The sequence below is a fragment of the Terrapene carolina genome, unplaced genomic scaffold (genome assembly GCF_002925995.2).
Source record: "Terrapene carolina triunguis isolate 2854851 unplaced genomic scaffold, T_m_triunguis-2.0 Scaffold740, whole genome shotgun sequence".
Lineage (NCBI taxonomy): Eukaryota > Metazoa > Chordata > Testudines > Emydidae > Terrapene > Terrapene triunguis.
The window spans coordinates 2,522,137-2,539,923 of NW_020665091.1; the positions used below are offsets into that span (position 1 = coordinate 2,522,137).

The following is a 17,787-nucleotide window of genomic DNA, read 5'->3' on the forward strand; positions in this document are numbered from 1 at the left end:
CAGATCATATTTATTGCTCCATGCTCACAGTGTTAAGGCAGGCTCAGAGCTCTGAACCAGAAGCAGATTTTGTTCATTGTTCAAGGCCTTGAGGTTAGTCAGGATCTGAGTCCCAAGTTTGCAGAGGCTTGGATCTTGTGGGCCTGTTTTATTGCATATTTAAGTGTCACATGTCTCTTCTCTGTATAACATGAGTTTGTTTGTGTGTGTTTTGTTTTCTTTTCCCCCTGGGAGCAGTGGAACGAGGTGCAGCAGATGATAAACAGTACCCCCATCTATATGTACCAGGACTGCAGCGTGCTCTCGGAGGGCGACACAGATCACTGGCTCCGGACCAACTGGATCTACCGGGGTGAGGCAGCCTCCCGCATCTACGTGGAGCTAAAGTTCACTGTGCGTGACTGCAAGAGCTTCAAGGGTGAGGTAGTGACCTGCAAAGAGACCTTCAATCTTTACTATATGGAGTCAGAGCAGGATGTCGGCATCCAGTTCCGTCGCCCCCTGTTCACCAAGGTCAGTAGCAGTGGGGGTTGGGGATCCTTTTGATCACTCCGCCTAGGGTTACCATATTTAAACATTAAAAAAAGAGGACACTCCACGGGGCCCTGGCCCCGCCCCCGCCCCTTCCCCACCCACAACTCCGCCCTTCCCTGCCCCAACTCCGCCCCCTCCCCTGAGCACCCCGCATTCCCCCTCCTCCCTCCCAGCCACGCGAAACAGCTGCCAGAGCGCTACCGGCTTCATGGTTTGCCGGGCAGCCCCCAGACCCTGCGCCCCCGGCCAGGCACTTCCCCAGCGCAGCCGGAGCCCGGGAGGGGACGCGCCCGGCCGGGGGCGCAGGGTCTGGAGGTCTGGGGGCTGCCTGGCAAACCGTGAAGCCGGTAGCGCTCGGGCAGCTCAGCTCTTCAGCTGCACAAAGCTGAGGTGTCTGGGGGGAGCAGCAGCTGCCGCCGCCGGGGGGAGTCCGCCTGCAGCTCGCAGCCTGCCAGAGCTGCTCTAAGGTAAGCAGGGGACTGGGGCAGGGATGCCGGCAAAACAAAGCTGGGAGTATTTTCCCGGACATGTTTGGCTTTTTGGCAATTCCCCCCAGACGGGGATTTGAGTAACCCTACCTCCGCCCCAACCTAAACAAGATGGGGCTGGCCAGATGGGAGACCTCCAAGGAAATCAAGGGTCCCATAGGGAGCATAGGAAATGCTCTCTTGCTGCTGCCCCAGCATGATGGTCAGGGCCCTCTTTGCTGCAGGAGGTGCCAATTGTCAAATGAGCTGTTGAATAGAGGGACTGAGAACATTTAATGTTGATGGTAATGCTTTGCATTTACTTATCCAAGGACTGTGAAGGGTTCTAACAAACATCATCATCCCCATGTTACAAATAGGGAAACTGAGACCAAGAGAGAACAAGTGACTTGCTCAAGGTAATAAAGCAAGTCAGGACAGATAAAGAAATAGGACATAGGTCTCCTGACGCCTAATCCCCTGCTCTCATCACTGGTCAGAAAAGAGTGCATGGCATTTTCTTTGAGGGTGGAGGCAATGGTCTCATTGGCTGTACCAAATTCTTATTTGTGTCACTACACTCTGCCGCCCTATGTTTCTCCTGCAGTTTCAGTTGGATATGGTACTTATTGTCCCTTCTGCCACAAAAGCAGCTGAATTCTAGTGAAGAGAATCTCTGCTTTCCTGTAAACAGTCTCCCGTAATCAAGGCCCAGTGTGTTTTGTGGCAAGCCATAGACTTATATTCTTTGGCAGTCCTCCCCTCTTCATTCTCAGCAACACATCATGATAAATTCTTCTTGAAATTTCTGCAGCAGCTTCTAGTAAACTCAAGCCCAGAAAGTTGCACTGAATTAAACAGGAAAATGAAAAATGCAAGTATCTTGTAACTTAATTTGGGTTATTTATTTTGATATTAAATTCATGTTTTTCTATTCATTCCCGCTGCCCCCACATTTTCACTATGTTCTAGTGAAATTCTGGAGATTTAGGCAGTTGGGGATTTTTGACAGGTAAGAGGAAATTGGGGCTTCCAGTACTAAAGAGGAGGAGATCATCATCACCCAGCTCTTATTCATAGATTACAAGGCCAGAAGGGACCATTGTGGCCTCCTGTATAACACAGGCCTTAGAAATAATTTGTAGAGCAAACCTTTTAGAAAAAACATCCAGTCTTGATTTTAAAATTGTCAGTGATTGACCAAGATCCTTGGTAAATTGTTCCAGTGATTAATTACCCTCACTGTTCAATTTACATCATATTTCCAGTCTGAATTTGTCAAGTTTCAGCTCCAGTCATTGGATCATATTATCTCTTTCTCTGCTAGATTGAAGACCCCATTATCAAATATTTATTCTCCATGTGGATACTAACAGACTGTGATCAAGTTACCCCTTAACTCTTGGTTAAATAGATAGACTCAAAGAGCTCAATCACTGTAAAACAGGTTTTCTAATCCTTTAATCTTTCTTGTGGCTCTTCTCTGAATCCTCTCCAATTTACCAACATCCTTCTTGAATTGTGGGCACAGAACTGTACACACTATTCCAGCCATGGTCACACCAAAGTCAAATACAGAGGTAACATAACCTCTCTGCTCCTGCTCGGGATTCCCCTGTTTATGCATCCAAGGATCACATTAGCTCTTTTAACCACAGTATCACACTGGGAGCTCATGTTCAGCTGGTTATCCACCACAAGCCCCAAATCTTTTTCAGAGTCACTGTTTCCCAAAGCAGAGTCCCACATCCTGTAGGTTCTTTGATATCTACCATGTTTCATCAGTAGATCTCAAAGCACTTTAAAAAGGAGGACAGTATCGTATCCCCATTTTACAGAGGAGGCACAGAGATGTGAAGAGGGTTGCTGAAGGTCACCCAGCAGGCCAGTGGCAGAGCTGGGAATAGAATCCAGGTCTCTTGAGTCCCAGTCCGGCTTTTTATCCACTAGGCAACACTGCCTGCATCTCCTCTTTCCTGCCCCCTTGGGGCAGAGGCAGAAGTGACTTGAAATGTTTTTTGTGGAATTTTAACACCTACTTCTTTGCAACCAGTTTTATGGCAATAGCTGTCCCAATTCCCCACCCCTCACATCTGCAGTTGCTGCATCCAAAGATAGCAGTTGAGCCCACTTGAAGTTTCTGATGAGCTGATTACCAATTGACTGCAGAGATGTTTCAGGCTGGGGTTTTCAGAGGAGTCTAAGGCCTTGTCTCGACTAAAGGGAAAAGTCGATCTAAGCTACGCAATTTGAGTTATGTGAATAGCATAATTCAAATTGACGTAGCTTAGATCTACTTACACTACGCGACGGCGATGGGAGACGCTCTCCCGTCGACTCTCCTTACTCTTCTCGATCAGGTGGAGTACAGGAGTCGACGGGAGAGTGATCGGCAGTCGATTTAGCGGGTCTTCACTAAATCGACCGCCGATGCATCGATTGCCCCAACGTTGATCCTCTGGTAAGTGTAGACAAGCCCTAAGGGAGTTAGGTGTCGAACTCCCAAAGACTTCAGATTTGCCTCAAAAGCCTGTGTGCAGGAGCGATGCCCATCTAGCCAGGGACTGGAAACACACCCACTGTCCCCTATGGATTATATCAACAGATGGGAAATATCGAAGGCACACGCAGGACTGCTCACAAGCACCGGACAGATGGAGAATTGTCAGCAGCAGTTTATCAACATGTAATTTCAATTAAACAAATCCAAAGACTATCACTGTTTATTGGTAGATAAATTGCTGACAGAAAAAGAAACAGTCCACCTCAGAAGAATGATTCTTGCTGTAGTTTGTAAGTGTGCTGTGGCAGTGCCCAAAGGCCAGCCTGAGATCAGGGCTCGTTATGCTAGGTGCTGTACAAACAATGAATCAATCACATGGCTCTTGAAGAGAAGCTAAGTGGAGAGCTGGGAGGAAAGAATAGAAACGAGGCTTGTGAGGCAGATGGGGGACGTCCATAGGAGTTATATAAAATGAGGGAAACAATGGGGAACGAGTGCACTGGTTTGACGTGTTTGTGCTTAGTCATCCACATGCAAAGATGGGCAGATCCTGGAGTCCAGAGCATCAGGGCTAGAGAGAGGCCATAGAGAAAGGAGTTACAGTGAAGGCTGTAACAGGGCATAGGTTTTCTTCCCCCACACCTGATCCTTGGTCACTTCAAAAACCCTTCAGACTCTCTTCTTATAGTGTCCACTCCACAGAATTTATTCAAGTTGCCTCCACTAACACTTGTGCAGTGCAATAACAACAATTCTAATATCTATATCCCTATTACCTGTTTTTCAGGGCCCTGAAAGGAAAAGAGACCTCCTTTTCTTGGGATCAGCTTCAGTCTGGGCATAGTTAGGCCTGTCCTCCCTTCCTGCCTTTTATCAAGATAGTCAGCTGATGGGGCAGTTAGTTCCTTCACTCACCCAGATTCCCCATCTAATTAGCTAATTCCTCTATTTTCCTCAATCAACTGTCACTGGGGAAACTAACTGAGGCTACAGTGATCAGAGTGCTGGCCCATCTATTAGGCCTCAGCACTCTTGTCACAGGGGCTTTGGGGTGAAAGATGCATGACAAATGTAACCTTGGAGGAAGATCTTCCAGTGCCATAGATCTTGATTCTTCCTCTCCTTTTCAGGTCAACACAGTGGCAGCAGATCGGAGTTTCACAAGCCGGGACATTGAGTCAGGCGTTATGCAGCTGAATGTGGAAGTGTGCCCCATACGGAAGCTGTCTCGGCGCGGATTCTACCTGGCTTTCCAGAACTCTGGGGCATGTGTGGCTCTGGTCTCTGTCCGGGTATATTACAAGACCTGCCCAGAAACAGTGGTGGGACTGGCCCACTTTCCAGAGACACTGGCAGGCTCAGAGGGGCTGACAGAGGTGCCAGGGATCTGTGTAGAGGACGCAACCGAAGAAGCAGGTTTCCCACCCAGGATGCATTGCAGTGCTGATGGGGAGTGGCTGGTGCCAATGGGCCAGTGCCTGTGTGCTGTTGGGTTTGAGGAGGCTGACAGACGCTGTGTAGGTAGGTGTGGAAGGGAGCAGTCAGGTGCAAGGGGAACGATGGGGAGATGGAGATCTGGGCAGTGATACAATCCAGCAGTGTTTGCAGGGGGGTGAGAGGTGAGTTATAGTCACCTGACCAAGAGCTGCCCTAAGTGCATCTGACTTTGCTACTGTCTTTCTCTCTCTCTCCCCATCTCTCACCCCTGCTGGCTGTGCCCTGTCTGTCTCTCAGTGATTCAGTTATTCTCTCTTTATTTCTCTCTTTTGTTCCTGTCCCTGTCAGGCGTAACAGTTGCACACACTCCTCCACTCCCTCTTGGTCTCCTTCCAGCAGCGCTTCAGGTCTGGAGCTGGTTTCTGGGAGCTGTAAGTATATGATTGACACTGACTCACTCAGCAACTGGCTCCCAACCCTTAAATGGCAGCCTTGTTCTCTGGGGTGTAGCAGCTAGGTCAGGGTAGAGCAGATGGACAGATCAGCACCTTTGTCCCCCTGGCCAGGATCTTGGGTTCATGGGTGGGAAGGGTCAGAGTTCCTCCTGTATTGTGCACATGCATTCTCTGAGTGGGAGAGAATTCTGCTGTGTTGGGGAATGAGTATAGCACCCCCTGCACGGCCCAGCTCAGCATTCAGGCAGAACAAGCGCATGAGAGACCATGGGCACACCTGCTGTATTGGAGGGGAGCGCTTGGCAAACTAAATTGGGCCCATCATAGCAGTAGATTGAGTCTCCCCTTGGCAGCGAAGGTGCTGGTGGACTGTCTTCCAGCCTGTAGCAGCTGGGAGAGAAAGGGGATGTGCTGAGGGTATGTGGATGGCACATTGCTGATCCTATATTGCTGATGGGGGTGGTGACTGTGCCCAGGCAGTTACAGGGCCCACAAGTGATACATTCCTTCTCATGTGCTACATAGTTGCAGCTAAAGGAATGAAGAGGAAAGGGAGAATTGATGGGAGCCTAAGTCACAGGGTGTCAGGCAATCCACAGTGGATTCTTAGGGTCTGTAGGGGCCTTGAGCGATTCCCTGTCTCCCTGCCTTGTTCTCCCTCTGTTTGCTGCAGTGCGGGGACTTGATCTCTGTTTGGATTGCTGATGCCTCTCCAGTCCAGCCTTGCTCTGGGAGCTGATGAAGGGTTAAGGGAGTCTTCCAGCATGAGATCCCTGCCCCTCCCCTTTGCTCTCCTTCAATGGCCCAGCCAGTTTTTCCACTTAGCTGTTGCTGCTGAACTCTCCCCACCCTCCTGGGAGCTGAGCACACTCTCCTGGGAAGGGGCAGGGAATCCATCATGCCTGGGCTGGTTCTCACCGCTATCATGGGATGGGACAGCCTCCAGGTCCTGGCTATTCCCCCTCCCAACCCAAGAATAGCTGAAGCCAGATGTGTCCTCCAAAGGGACAGCAGGGATCAGGGTATTTGCCCAGAGGGCGGTGGGCGTGGGGTGGGGTGTGTTTGAGGAAATGGCAAAGCCTGAAGTGGCATCTTGTTGGTGGATGCAAAGAAGGGAGGGTAGGTCTAGGGCACCTGTTTGTCCGCCCACATCTCCATTCCAGCTGCTTTCCAGTGGCAAGGGGCCAAGTGCTCTGCAAAGGATCAGAACTGATCTAGATCTCTTGCTGAACCCACCCAATGCGGCAGAGGCAGGGATCGTGGCTCTGACCTTTGCCTTTGGAAGGAGGCGGGCTCCAGCTCAGAGCTCTGTCCTGGCATGAGGATGAGGAGGACTCAGCTCTGGCCTTTGTCCTCTGATGGGAAGAGGGCTGGAAAGGCAGGGAGAGTCTTTCACTGGGATGGGATGGGATGGAGGTGGAGGGAGATCCAGCTGTGACCTGTACCCTCTGATAAGGGAGGAGGGCATCTCAAGGAAGACATCTCTGACCTTTGCCTTGGAATAGGAGGATGAGGAGGGATATTAATTGGGGTGTGAGGGGGTCCCAGCTGTGCACTAGTTCAGACAATTGCTGGGTGACTTTTCAGGTACCAATATCGGAGTGTAAAGCCTTAAGGGGTCTAAGCCCAGGCACCTCACCCCCTTGCACCCACCATAGATCTATGCTCATGTGGAGATAGACGGCTCTGCATCCCAAAGGTGTTGCTTGTGGGCACTGGTGGCATAGCTTTCCCAGTGGCCAGCCTGCACCTCTGGCATTAGCTCCCTGCGGTAATACAATTAATTATGAAGGTGCAGGATGCCTCTCGTTGCCCAAGCTTTCCAAACCAATTGTGTCCCCTGGTTTCCTAGCTGGCTGGCAAAGCAGCAGGGAGTATGTGGGTTGGTCTCTCATTACTGAACTCTTGATTGCCTCAGCTTAATCTTTGTAAGGTGCCCAGTCATCCTAGTGACGTGCACCAAATAAATACTTGTAATAACGATGAATGAAGGGCAGGGCAGCCGGCTCTGATCTTTGCCCTCAGGAGGGCGGTCCTGGTCTTTTGCCTTTCCCAGAACCTGTTTTCCCCATTTGATTCCTTCGGACTTTAATTCCAAACAACAAAGCTGCCCAAATGCTATGGGAGTGCACTGGGAAGGCAGGGGGAACAGACAGTTGGGGATGGGGAGGAGGGGCAGGGTACAGGAAGTCTGGGAATGGCTCAGCTGACGTCTCTAACGGGGAGTCACCTCCCACTCTGGGTGCACTGAGGGCAGAGACTCTCTGTTCCTCTTCCTGTTTGATGAGCCCACAGAGGCCTTGTTAAAGATAATTGCTGGGTGGGACGTGGCGGCAGCGATGGCAACAGCGCTCTGGGCCAGTCCCACACTCTATACCACCCACACAGGGGAGGGGTGCCTCATTTTCTGCTAATGTGGTGGGGTCACCCCAGTTTGTATCTAATTTATTTGAAACTTGTTCCCTTCTCATATCCTCCTCCCACATGTGAATCAGAATTCTCAGCTCTGGGATGGGGACCTGTCACAGCTGCCCTCCAGACAGAGTCGGGGGAACCTTGCTTTGAATGGGGGGGGGTGAGGTTTGGGGCTGGGATGTGTGCCAGGGAGCTTGGGGTTCTGGCGGTGATGGGGGTGGGAGGGCAGCGGCGGGGCAAACACTCACCTGGGCCTCGGACACAAATGGTAGGTCGAGGAAGTGGCACAGTTAGGGTGGCTGCAGCAGCTCGGTATCCCTCCCCTCCACCCCCCACCCCAGGCCTCCAGAGCAGCCCCTCACCCACCTTCCTGCTCCAACCCCACCTGCTGCTTTTAGACTACTGGCAGAGGTTCCTGTCCTGGAGTGGAAACAGCTCTCCCCACATCCCTGAAATGACACAGCTCTGTCTGGCCACCCCTTCCCACCTAGCCTACCTCCAGCACCCACCTCTCTCCTCCGCACCAAAGGAGCCCAGGCTGCCCCTTCTCACAATGCATCCTCCCCAGGGACAGAGGAAATATTGCGGGGACCAAAACCTAGATCAGCTCTCACAATATTTCCATTGCTGCGGCACTAGCCTGTACTCCTCCCCTAGTTCTGCCACTCCTGCCACCTTGCTTAACCCCTTCCTGCCATCCAGCCGCCTCAGCCCCCAGGGGCAGTGTGTGCAGGGGTCCCTGAGGACACCCGTGAGGGAAGCAAGCTTCCACACTATGCGCTGCAGTAAGAATCTGCCTTCCTGGTGTGGTGCTGCCCCTTGCTGGCACTTGTTACCATTGCACCTTCCATCTCACCTGGGTTCATTCCCTTCTCTCGAGCTGGCTCCATGTGGTGACATAATCCTGTCTGTCTGGCATGCCTCTACCCTGTTAGATCCTAGGCGTGTTCCCTCCCCTGCTCTTCAGCACACCCTCCACAGGCCCGCACTAAAATTTCCCACCTTGTTTTCTTACCTTTAGAAGCAGTAGCCCACTCTGTCTAGCTAGGTGTTCCTCATCCAGGTCCATCATTTCAGAAAAATGCAGGGAAGGAGAGGAGAGTGCCAGCATCCCTGCTTCCGCCTCCCCGCTGAGGCCGTGGCAGCTTGTGGGGGGTTAGTGGGCTGGTCCCATCCTGGTGGGGGGTGGGGAAGTGGCTGGCTGGTCCTATCCTGAGGAGTAGGCAGTGAGGTGTGGGGGGAGGTTCTCACCAATGGCTGGCCTGGCACAAGGATCAGGGTCCAGCTTGCTCCATGCTCAGCTCTGGCTGTGGTTGCTGCTGCTTCCTGTCTGGCTGGTAGGGCAGAAGCTCTCTGTTCCTCTTCCTGTTTGGCCAGGCCCAGATGCCCTCTGTCATGACACAGGGACAACTGGACCAAATCTGCCGCCTTCGGCACCAACCTAAAAGTCTGGGAGCTGGGGGGAACCAAGATCAAATGCCCTTTCTGCCGCATACCAAATGATGCTTCATCCCCACCCATTGTCTTCTGATGGGCTTGCCAACTGTCACCAACACCAGCCATGCTGGGCAGGAGAGGGGAGAACAGTAGGAAACATGAGGAAATATATCAGGACAGCGTAAGGGGAGGGTTTAAAAACACACTCATCCCACTCCTTGGCTGTAGCACTTGGAAACCCCTGGAGGCTGCTGCTTCACCAGGCCCTGTCCAATCCTGGCAGCCCACCTACAGTCCTTGCCACCTGGGGAAGGGGGAGAGAGACCTCCCAAAGCTGCTTGATGGCAGGATTGCTGCAGCTGACAAGAGGATGCAGATGATATTGCTGGACAAGTGAGAGTTCAGAGGAAGGAAGGAAGGAGGAAGTCAGGGCGGAGGAAGTCAGGTTTCTGGGGTAAAGTCAGGATGTAGGGTGTGTATCCCCTGAAGTGGTTGTTCTCCTCACTTGGTTTCCCCATTCAGCCCTTGCTCCCCCTAGCAGCAGGGACTGGGTATATATGCCATCTCTACATATCTGGCAGGCGGTGTGGTTCAGTAAGCATGGGGAGACCTGAGTTCCATTCCTGGCTCTGCCACTGACTTGCTTGCAACCTTGGTAAATTTACTTCCCCTCTGTTCTTCAGCTTCCTGTCTGGTGGCGTGATAGTGCTGCTGCTCCCCTGGGTTTGTAAAGGGTTTCAAGGTCCCTGGGGAATGAGCATCACATAAGTGCTTTTGTCCTTCCAGTCCACGAACGAGAAGAGGTCTGTAGGGTTGGGTTGAGAGTTGTATGCTGAGCGGGTTGCCCCTTTTGGGGTGTTAGTGGTTTGACTAGGATTTGCTTAGAAGGGTTTAATTGTTGTATAGATTTTTGGGCTCGGGCTGGAGCCTGGGCTCTAGGATCCTGCATGGAGGTCCCAGACATCTGTGTGTAATAATACAGCCCCCCAGCCCAAGCCCCATGAGCCTGAGTCAGCTGGCACAGGCCAGGTGCAGGATTTTAATTGCAGTGTAAACATACCCATAGATGGTTTGCTTGCCTGAAGCAGACTTTTTCAATTTGCTGACAAAATGAGAACATTTTCGGAACTGAATATTTTTTCAGTTTGCTGGCTGAACTGACAAATCAGTTATTCACTCAGCCCTAGCCAGGGGTCCATGCTTGATTCTTCTAGATCTGTCAGCACCCTTTAATACCATGGGGCACGTAATTTTGTTGATTCAGCTGCAGATCCTGGCCAGTAAAGATGGGCTCACACTTGAATGGTTCTGCTTTTTCCTGAAAGATGACAAGAGAGTGCTGTTGGGCAAGTGCTTGCACGTCCTCAGTGGTTCCCCCTTCCTGCACTCTGCAGGCTTCACTCTTTGTGGCTTACCTGCTCAATGTGTATCCACAGCTGATGGGTGAGGCTGTGATACTCTTTGGGTCATGACACCACTATTATGCGACTGACAGGCAAGTCTGTGTCATCAGACCTGGATGGAGTGGTCTGCCTGCTCTCTCTGGCCAAGACAAGGAGTAGATGGAAATAAAAGGCTGAGGCTCAGTCCAGGGGTGACAGAAGTTAGGGAGAAGCCTGAATTTGTGGCAGAGAGAGTGCCTGACGCTGTTGTTGAAAAGGGTATGCCTGCCCTTTGTCAATGAGCTCCTGGATCCTGGAAACATTGCTGGGTACCTCAACTGCTCCCCAGTTTCCAAATAGCATTGGTGGCCTGGAGCATCTCTTTCCATCTCCTTTGGGTCAGACGATTACAGTCATTTCTGTGGTGCAAACCTCACCACGGTAACCCATGCCTGTGACCTCCCTGTTGGGTGACTGCAAGTGCTCTTCATTGGGCTTCCCTAGAAGACTCCTGAGATGCTACAACCAATGCAGAATACAGCTGCCCTCTGACTTAGTGGTTTTGGCCATAGGGAGCACATGGCACATCTTTTTTGCAGTCTACACTGGCTTCGTGTCCAGCTGCATCCAAGTGTAGTCCAGGGTGTTGACATTGATCTAGAAATTCCTACGTGCCCCGAGGTTGGGTAGGCAATGCATTGCTACAACAGTCAAGATCAGCAAGGCCACCCATGCTAACAATCCCTAGACTTAAACCCGTGGTGTCAGTAGGCACCCCTCATTGTTATGGATTTCCCAGCCGAAATAGAGACCCTGTATGTCCAGTGAGACTTTTATTTTAGATTAAGGGAAACAATCAAATAAGAAAGAACAAAAGGAAGGTCTTCATGAGAGTGTGGGCATTTTTTTGGTACCAGGCTGCATCAGATCTGCCTCACAGATGCTCTTCTGGACAGGCAGACGCCCCAGAAAGATAGAGGAGTAGTGCAAGAAAACTAAGGCCTGGTCTACACTAACCCCCCAAGTCGAACTAAGGTACGCAACTTCAGCTACGTGAATAACGTAGCTGAAGTCGACATACCTTAGCTCGAACTTACCGCGGTTCAGACGCGGTCCACACGCGGCAGGCAGGCTCCCCGTCGACTCCGCGGTACTCCTCTCGCCGAGCTGGAGTACCGCAGTCGACGGCGAGCACTTCCTGGTTCGACTTATCGTGTCCAGACCAGACGCAATAAGTCGAACCCAGAACTTCGATCCCCAGCCGCCGAACTAGCGGCTGGGTGTAGACCAGCCCTTAGTGCCAGCAGTTCCATAGCTGCCTACACCACACTCAGCTCTGGTGTTTGCAGCCCAGGGTGGCACAGCCAGGTTTGGTGTAAATCTTGAAGGGACAGGGAATGTGCTGGATTTATGTTAGGAGGAGTCTCTTTGAGGCTAACCAAGTCCTAAGTGTTCTGTTGATTTTTACAGGGACCTCCCATGTGCAGTCTCCAGCAGCCATGATCTTCTATTCCCTATCCCTGGGAGCAGGAGAGAGGGAGGAGTACCAGGGCTGTGGAGGTGGAAGATGAGGGAGCCAGGCAGGGTTGGCTGGTTACTTCCCACTAATCCTGTGCTTCCCTGTTGTTTGTGTGTCCGCAGCCTGCCAGCGAGGATTCTACCGTCACTCCCCAGAGACCGAGCACTGCCTCAAGTGCCCCCCAAACAGCTCATCCAGTGCTACAGGGGCCACAGCCTGTCCCTGCAACCCAGGCTTCTACCGGGCACCCACTGAGAGTCAAAGTGTTGCCTGCACTCGTGAGTCAGTGCTGGGGGAGGAGAGCAAGGGGATGTGGAGAAGAGGAAGGCTCAGGGGGAGAGAGGAGGGGGGAGATCCAGATGCAGAGAGAGGGGATGTTGGTGCTGTGGAGCGGGAAATGCCTTTATGGGGTGGGGAGAGAGGCAGGTCCTGAGCCGCATGAGGGGAAGGGAAACTACAAGACTGGTTTGTGCATTGGAGCCTGTATGCTGGATCTAATTCTCTCTCCCCCACTCTCTGCAGGCCCCCCTTCTAGTCCCCGCAATGTCAGCTTCTCCCTGGTGGGGACGCAACTTTCTCTTTGGTGGCAGCCACCCAGCGACCATGGTGGGCGCAAGGATCTGACCTACAGCATCTCATGCCAGCGCTGCTCTGTCCTGGCATGTGAGCCATGTGAAGCTAGCGTCGTCTTCTCCCCCAGTGCTTCAGGCCTCAACAATACATCCATAGATGTGAATGGTCTAGAGGCTTATACCAACTACAGCTTCACTGTGAAGGCACGTAATGGTGTCTCAGAGGTCAGCCCTTTCCCCCAGCGGACCTCCCCTCCTGTCTGGGTCTCTGTCGGGCATGCAGGTGAGTCACCAAGGTGGGTAGGGGAGCGATTTCAAGGCATGAGGAGAGTCAATGTGGGTCTCTGAGCCTTCTTCATCTTATCTCTCTCCTTATGCTGCACCCATCAGCATGGTACCTGCCTTCTGCCTATTGACTGAATCTCTTATAAGGTGCCTGTAGCTCTGGCAGCTAAGCTCTGTCACTGTCTTTGTCAGTCACTTTCCTGTTCTGTTTATAAACCAAAGTAGTGGCTGTAATGATCGTTCAGAAAAAGCAGTACGTTCACCAGGCTCTTTGCAGACATGGTGGGGCCCAAGTCTGCTCTCAGTTACACAGCTGCAAGGCGATGGGAACTGTCCCCATGTAACAGCAGAACTGGGCCTGTAGAGTAAGACACCTCCCTGCCCGATATATGCAACAAACAAACCACAACATCTTGGTGCAAATAGAGTCTTTAAACACACTGAAGTCCGGACATTCACAAGTGCAGGTTCCTACCTCACCACTCACTTATCCACCAATGATGGTGCGAGACATGGAAAGAGTCTGGCTTTACTCTTGGATCCCAGGATCATTCACAGTACTACCCTTAGGGGGCCATGTTTTCACACCTAAACAGAGCACGTTTGCCCTGGACTAGCTGAGAGATGATAAATATGGAGTCTCACAATGGCATTTCACTGTCACTTGTCAGAGCCGAGCTGCACCCGTATGGTGTTAAGTGAGGGTGTATTCATGTTGCTGTAGGAGCCCTAACTTTGGAAATTCCTTTCTGCATTTAAAGTCTTCAACTTGGTGCTGCATTAATAGAGCTACTGTGAGTGTGGATGATGTTTCGAAAGTACAACAAAATCACAGCTGAAGTGCCCTTGCCATCAGCAGTGATTTACTACTGGACCCCTGGCTTCCCCTCAGGCACACCAGAGAAGGATGAGCTGAATGCAGTACTGGAGGTTCAGCAGGGGCAGCAATGGGAGAAGCTGTAATCTGCGCATAGGAGCCACACAGCCTGAGAGGATGGAGGGGGTTTGGTTTGTGTTTTCATCTGATTCTGTTTTATGACATTGCTCTCCCCTGCAGCTCCAGTAACAGTGTCCCACCTGACTCTCACCCAACGTGATGACAGCAGCCTGTCTGTGTCTTGGCCAGCCCCACGACACCGCAGCCGGAGTTCAGTGCAGTACGAGGTCATGTACTTTGAGAAGGTGAGAGGCACCTCCTCTCTGCTCCTTACCTGTGTCTCTTCTGCTCTTTGTTTGTGACACCCAGAAACTTTCCTCCTCTAGAAGTATAAATAATATGCTAGGAGTCTAAATAATAAGATGGGTGAACTAGAGGGCCTTGTTTTAAATGAGGATATTGATATAATAGGCATCACAGAAACTTGGTGGAATGAGGATAATCAATGGGACACAGTAATACCAGGGTACAAAATATATTGGAAGGACAGAACAGGTCATGCTGGTGCGGGAGTGGCACTATATGTGAAAGAAAGCGTAGAATCAAATGAAGTAAAAATCTTAAATGAACCAAACTGTACCATAGAATCACTATGGATAGTAATTCCATGTTCTAATCATAAGAATATAGCAGTAGGGATCTATTACCAACCACCTGACCAGGATGATGATAGTGACTATGAAATGCTCAGGGAGATTAGAGAGGCTATTAAAATAAAAAACTCATTAATAATGGGGGATTTCAACTATCCCCATATTGATTGGGTACATGTCACCTCAGGATGGGATGCAGAGATAAAGTTTCTTGACATCTTAAATGACTGCTTCTTAGAGCAGCTAGTCATAGAATCATAGAAGATTAAGGATGGAAGAGACCTCAGGAGATCATCTAGTCCAAATCCCTGCTCAAAGCAGGACCAATTCCCAAATAAATCATCCTAGCCAGGGCTTTGTCAAGCTGGGCCTTAAAAACCTCTAAGGATGGAGATTCCACCACCTCCCTAGGTAACCCATTCCAGTGCTTCACCACCCTCCTAGTGAAATAGTTTTTCCTAATATCCAACCTAGACCTCTCGCACTGCAACTTGAGACCATTGCTCCTTGTTCTGTCATCTGCCACCACTGAGAACAACCTAGCTCCATCCTCTTTGGAACCCTCCTTCAGGTAGTTGAAGGCTGCTATCAAATCCCCCCTCACTCTTCTCTTCTGCATACTAAATAAGCCCAGTTCCCTCAGCTTCTCCCCATAAGTCATATGCCCGAGCCCCCTAATCATTTTTGTTACCCTCCAATGGACTCTCTCCATTTTGTCCACATCATTTCTGTAGTGGGGGACCCAAACCTGGACACAGTACTCCAGGTGTGGCCTCACCAGTGCTAAATAGAGGGAAATAATCACTTCCCTCGATCTGCTGGCAGTGCTCCTACTATTGCAGCCCAATATGCTGTTAGCCTTCTTGGCAATAAGGGAGCACTGTTAACTCATATCCAGCTTCTTGTCCACTGTAATCCCCAGGTCCCTTTCTGCAGAACTGCCGCTTCGCCAGTCGGTCCCCAGCCTATAGCAGGACTCTGCATTTGTCCTTGTTGAACCTCATCAGCTGTATTTTGGCCCAATCCTCCAATTTGTCTAGGTCCTTCTGGACCCTATCCCTACCCTCCAGTGTATCTACCTCTCCCCTCAGCTTAGTGTCATCCATGAACTTGCTGAGGGTACAATCCATCTCATCATCCAGATCATTAATGAAGATATTGAACAAAACCGGCCCCAGGACCGACCCCCTGGGGCACTCCACTTGATACTGGCTGCCAACTAGACATCGAGCCATTGATCACTACCTGTTGAGCCTGGAACCCACAAGAGGAGAGGCAATTCTTGATTTAGTCCTAAGTGGAGCACAGGATCTGGTCCAAGAGGTGAATATAGCTAGACCGCTTGGTAATAGTGACCATAATATAATTAAACTTAACATTCCTGTGGCGGGGAAAACACCACAGCAGCCCAACATTGTAGCATTTAATTTCAGAATGGGGAACTACACAAAAATAAGGTTAGTTAAATAGAAATTAAAAGGTACAACGCCAAAAGTGAAATCCCTGCAAGCTGCGTGGAAACTTTTTTAAGACACCATAATAGAGGCTCAAATTAAATGTATATCCCAAATTAAAAAGCATTGTAAGAGAACCAAAAAAGTGCCACCGTGGCTAAACAACAAAGTAGAAGAAACAGTGAGAGGCAAAAAGGCATCATTTAAAAAGTGGAAGTTAAATCCTAGCGAGGAAAATAGAAAGGGATAGATAAGACAGAAAATATCACATTGCCTATATATAAATCTATGGTACGCCCACATCCTGAATACTGCATTCAGATGTGGTCACCCCAAGTCAAAAAAGATATATCGGAATTGGAAAAGGTTCAGAAAAGGGCAACAAAAATGATTAGGGGTATGGAACAGCTGCCATATGAGGAGAGATTAATAAGATGGACTTTTCAGCTTAGAAAAGAGACTACTAAGGGGGGATATGATTGAGGTCTATAAAATCATGACTGGTGTGGAGAAAGTAAATAAGGAAGTGTTATTTACTCCTCATAACACAAGAACTAGGGGTCACCAAATGAAATTAATAGGCAGCAGGTTTAAAACAAACAAAAGGAACTATTTTTTCACACAGTGCACAGTCAACCTGTGGAACTCCTTGCCAGAGGATGTTGTGAAGGCCAAGACTATAACAGGGTTCAAAAAAGAACTAGATAAGTGCATAGGTAAGTTCATGGTCCATCAATGGCTATTAGCCAAGATGGACAGGGATGGTGTCCCTAGCCTCTGTTTGCCAGAAGCTGGGAATGGGCGACAGGGGATGGATCACTTGATGATTTCCTGTTCTGTTCATTCCCTCTGGGGCACCTGGCATTGGCCACTGTTGGAAGACAGGATACTGGGCTAGATGGACCTTTGGTCTTACTCATTATGGCCATTTTTATGTTCTGTTTCCGTGTGTGTGTTAGCTGTCCAAGTAACCTGTTCTCTGGCCCCCACAGGGAGAGGATGCACACTACACAGTGAAGCAATTCCATGAACCCAATGTGACCCTGAGGGACCTGCAGCCAGACACAGTCTATCTGCTCCGTGTGCGCTCCATCACGCCTCTAGGACCTGGCCCCTTCTCCCAGGAACAGGAGTTTCGCACCCTCCCGCCAGGTGAGGCACAGCTGCCCTCTATCTGATTGGTGGGTTGCAGGGGCTTCCCACTTATGGCCTAGGTTCTTCCCCCAGCACATACAGTTGTGGAAGGAAAGAACCGAGGAATGGCACTTTTGGGATTCTTGTTATCTGGGGCCAAGTCCTGCCGCATTTTACCCGGCTCCTGAACATGATTCTGATTGTGAACTCAGCTAAAAGCTGGAACAAGGTAGGTGAAGGAAGGGAGGTCTCCCTGAAAGCACAAAGTGTAGCGATTAGTGCTGCAGAGACCACATGATAGGGGAGGTACCCTGTCTCTCACGGGCCTCTCACCTCCACTCCCAGGTCAGTGCAGGATTGTTCCCTACATCCCACATGAGGGATCTTCCTCTCCATCCCTTTTGGAGACAATTACACACACACACAGATCTCACCATAATGTCCGGACATTCAGCCTAAACTTTGTCTTCCTTAATGTCACACTGCTGCCGCTAGCTCTAACACTTTCTGTTTGGCTTTTGAATTGTAATGGTCTAGCTAGCATTGGTTGTAAGTGAAATATTGTCTCATCCTTCATTCTCCCTTAATTCTCCTTTGTCTAGGAATTTCCTGTTTTTCTTTCTCCTGGGTGTTTCCCCAAATGTCCCACTAGTTAAATTTTCT

At 50.3% G+C, this 17,787-nt stretch overlaps 1 protein-coding gene across 1 annotated transcript in view; it reads left to right on the forward strand.

Annotated features, from left to right (window-relative positions):
• Positions 1-17,787, forward strand: part of EPHA1 (EPH receptor A1) — a 70,982-nt gene that overhangs the window by 32,973 nt on the left and 20,222 nt on the right. The window contains exons 3-8 of the mRNA XM_026660227.1: positions 238-513; positions 4,635-5,025; positions 12,272-12,427; positions 12,672-13,004; positions 14,064-14,188; positions 16,983-17,142. Of these exons, the coding sequence (XP_026516012.1) occupies positions 238-513; positions 4,635-5,025; positions 12,272-12,427; positions 12,672-13,004; positions 14,064-14,188; positions 16,983-17,142 (1,441 nt within the window). The remainder of the gene's footprint in view (positions 1-237; positions 514-4,634; positions 5,026-12,271; positions 12,428-12,671; positions 13,005-14,063; positions 14,189-16,982; positions 17,143-17,787) is intronic.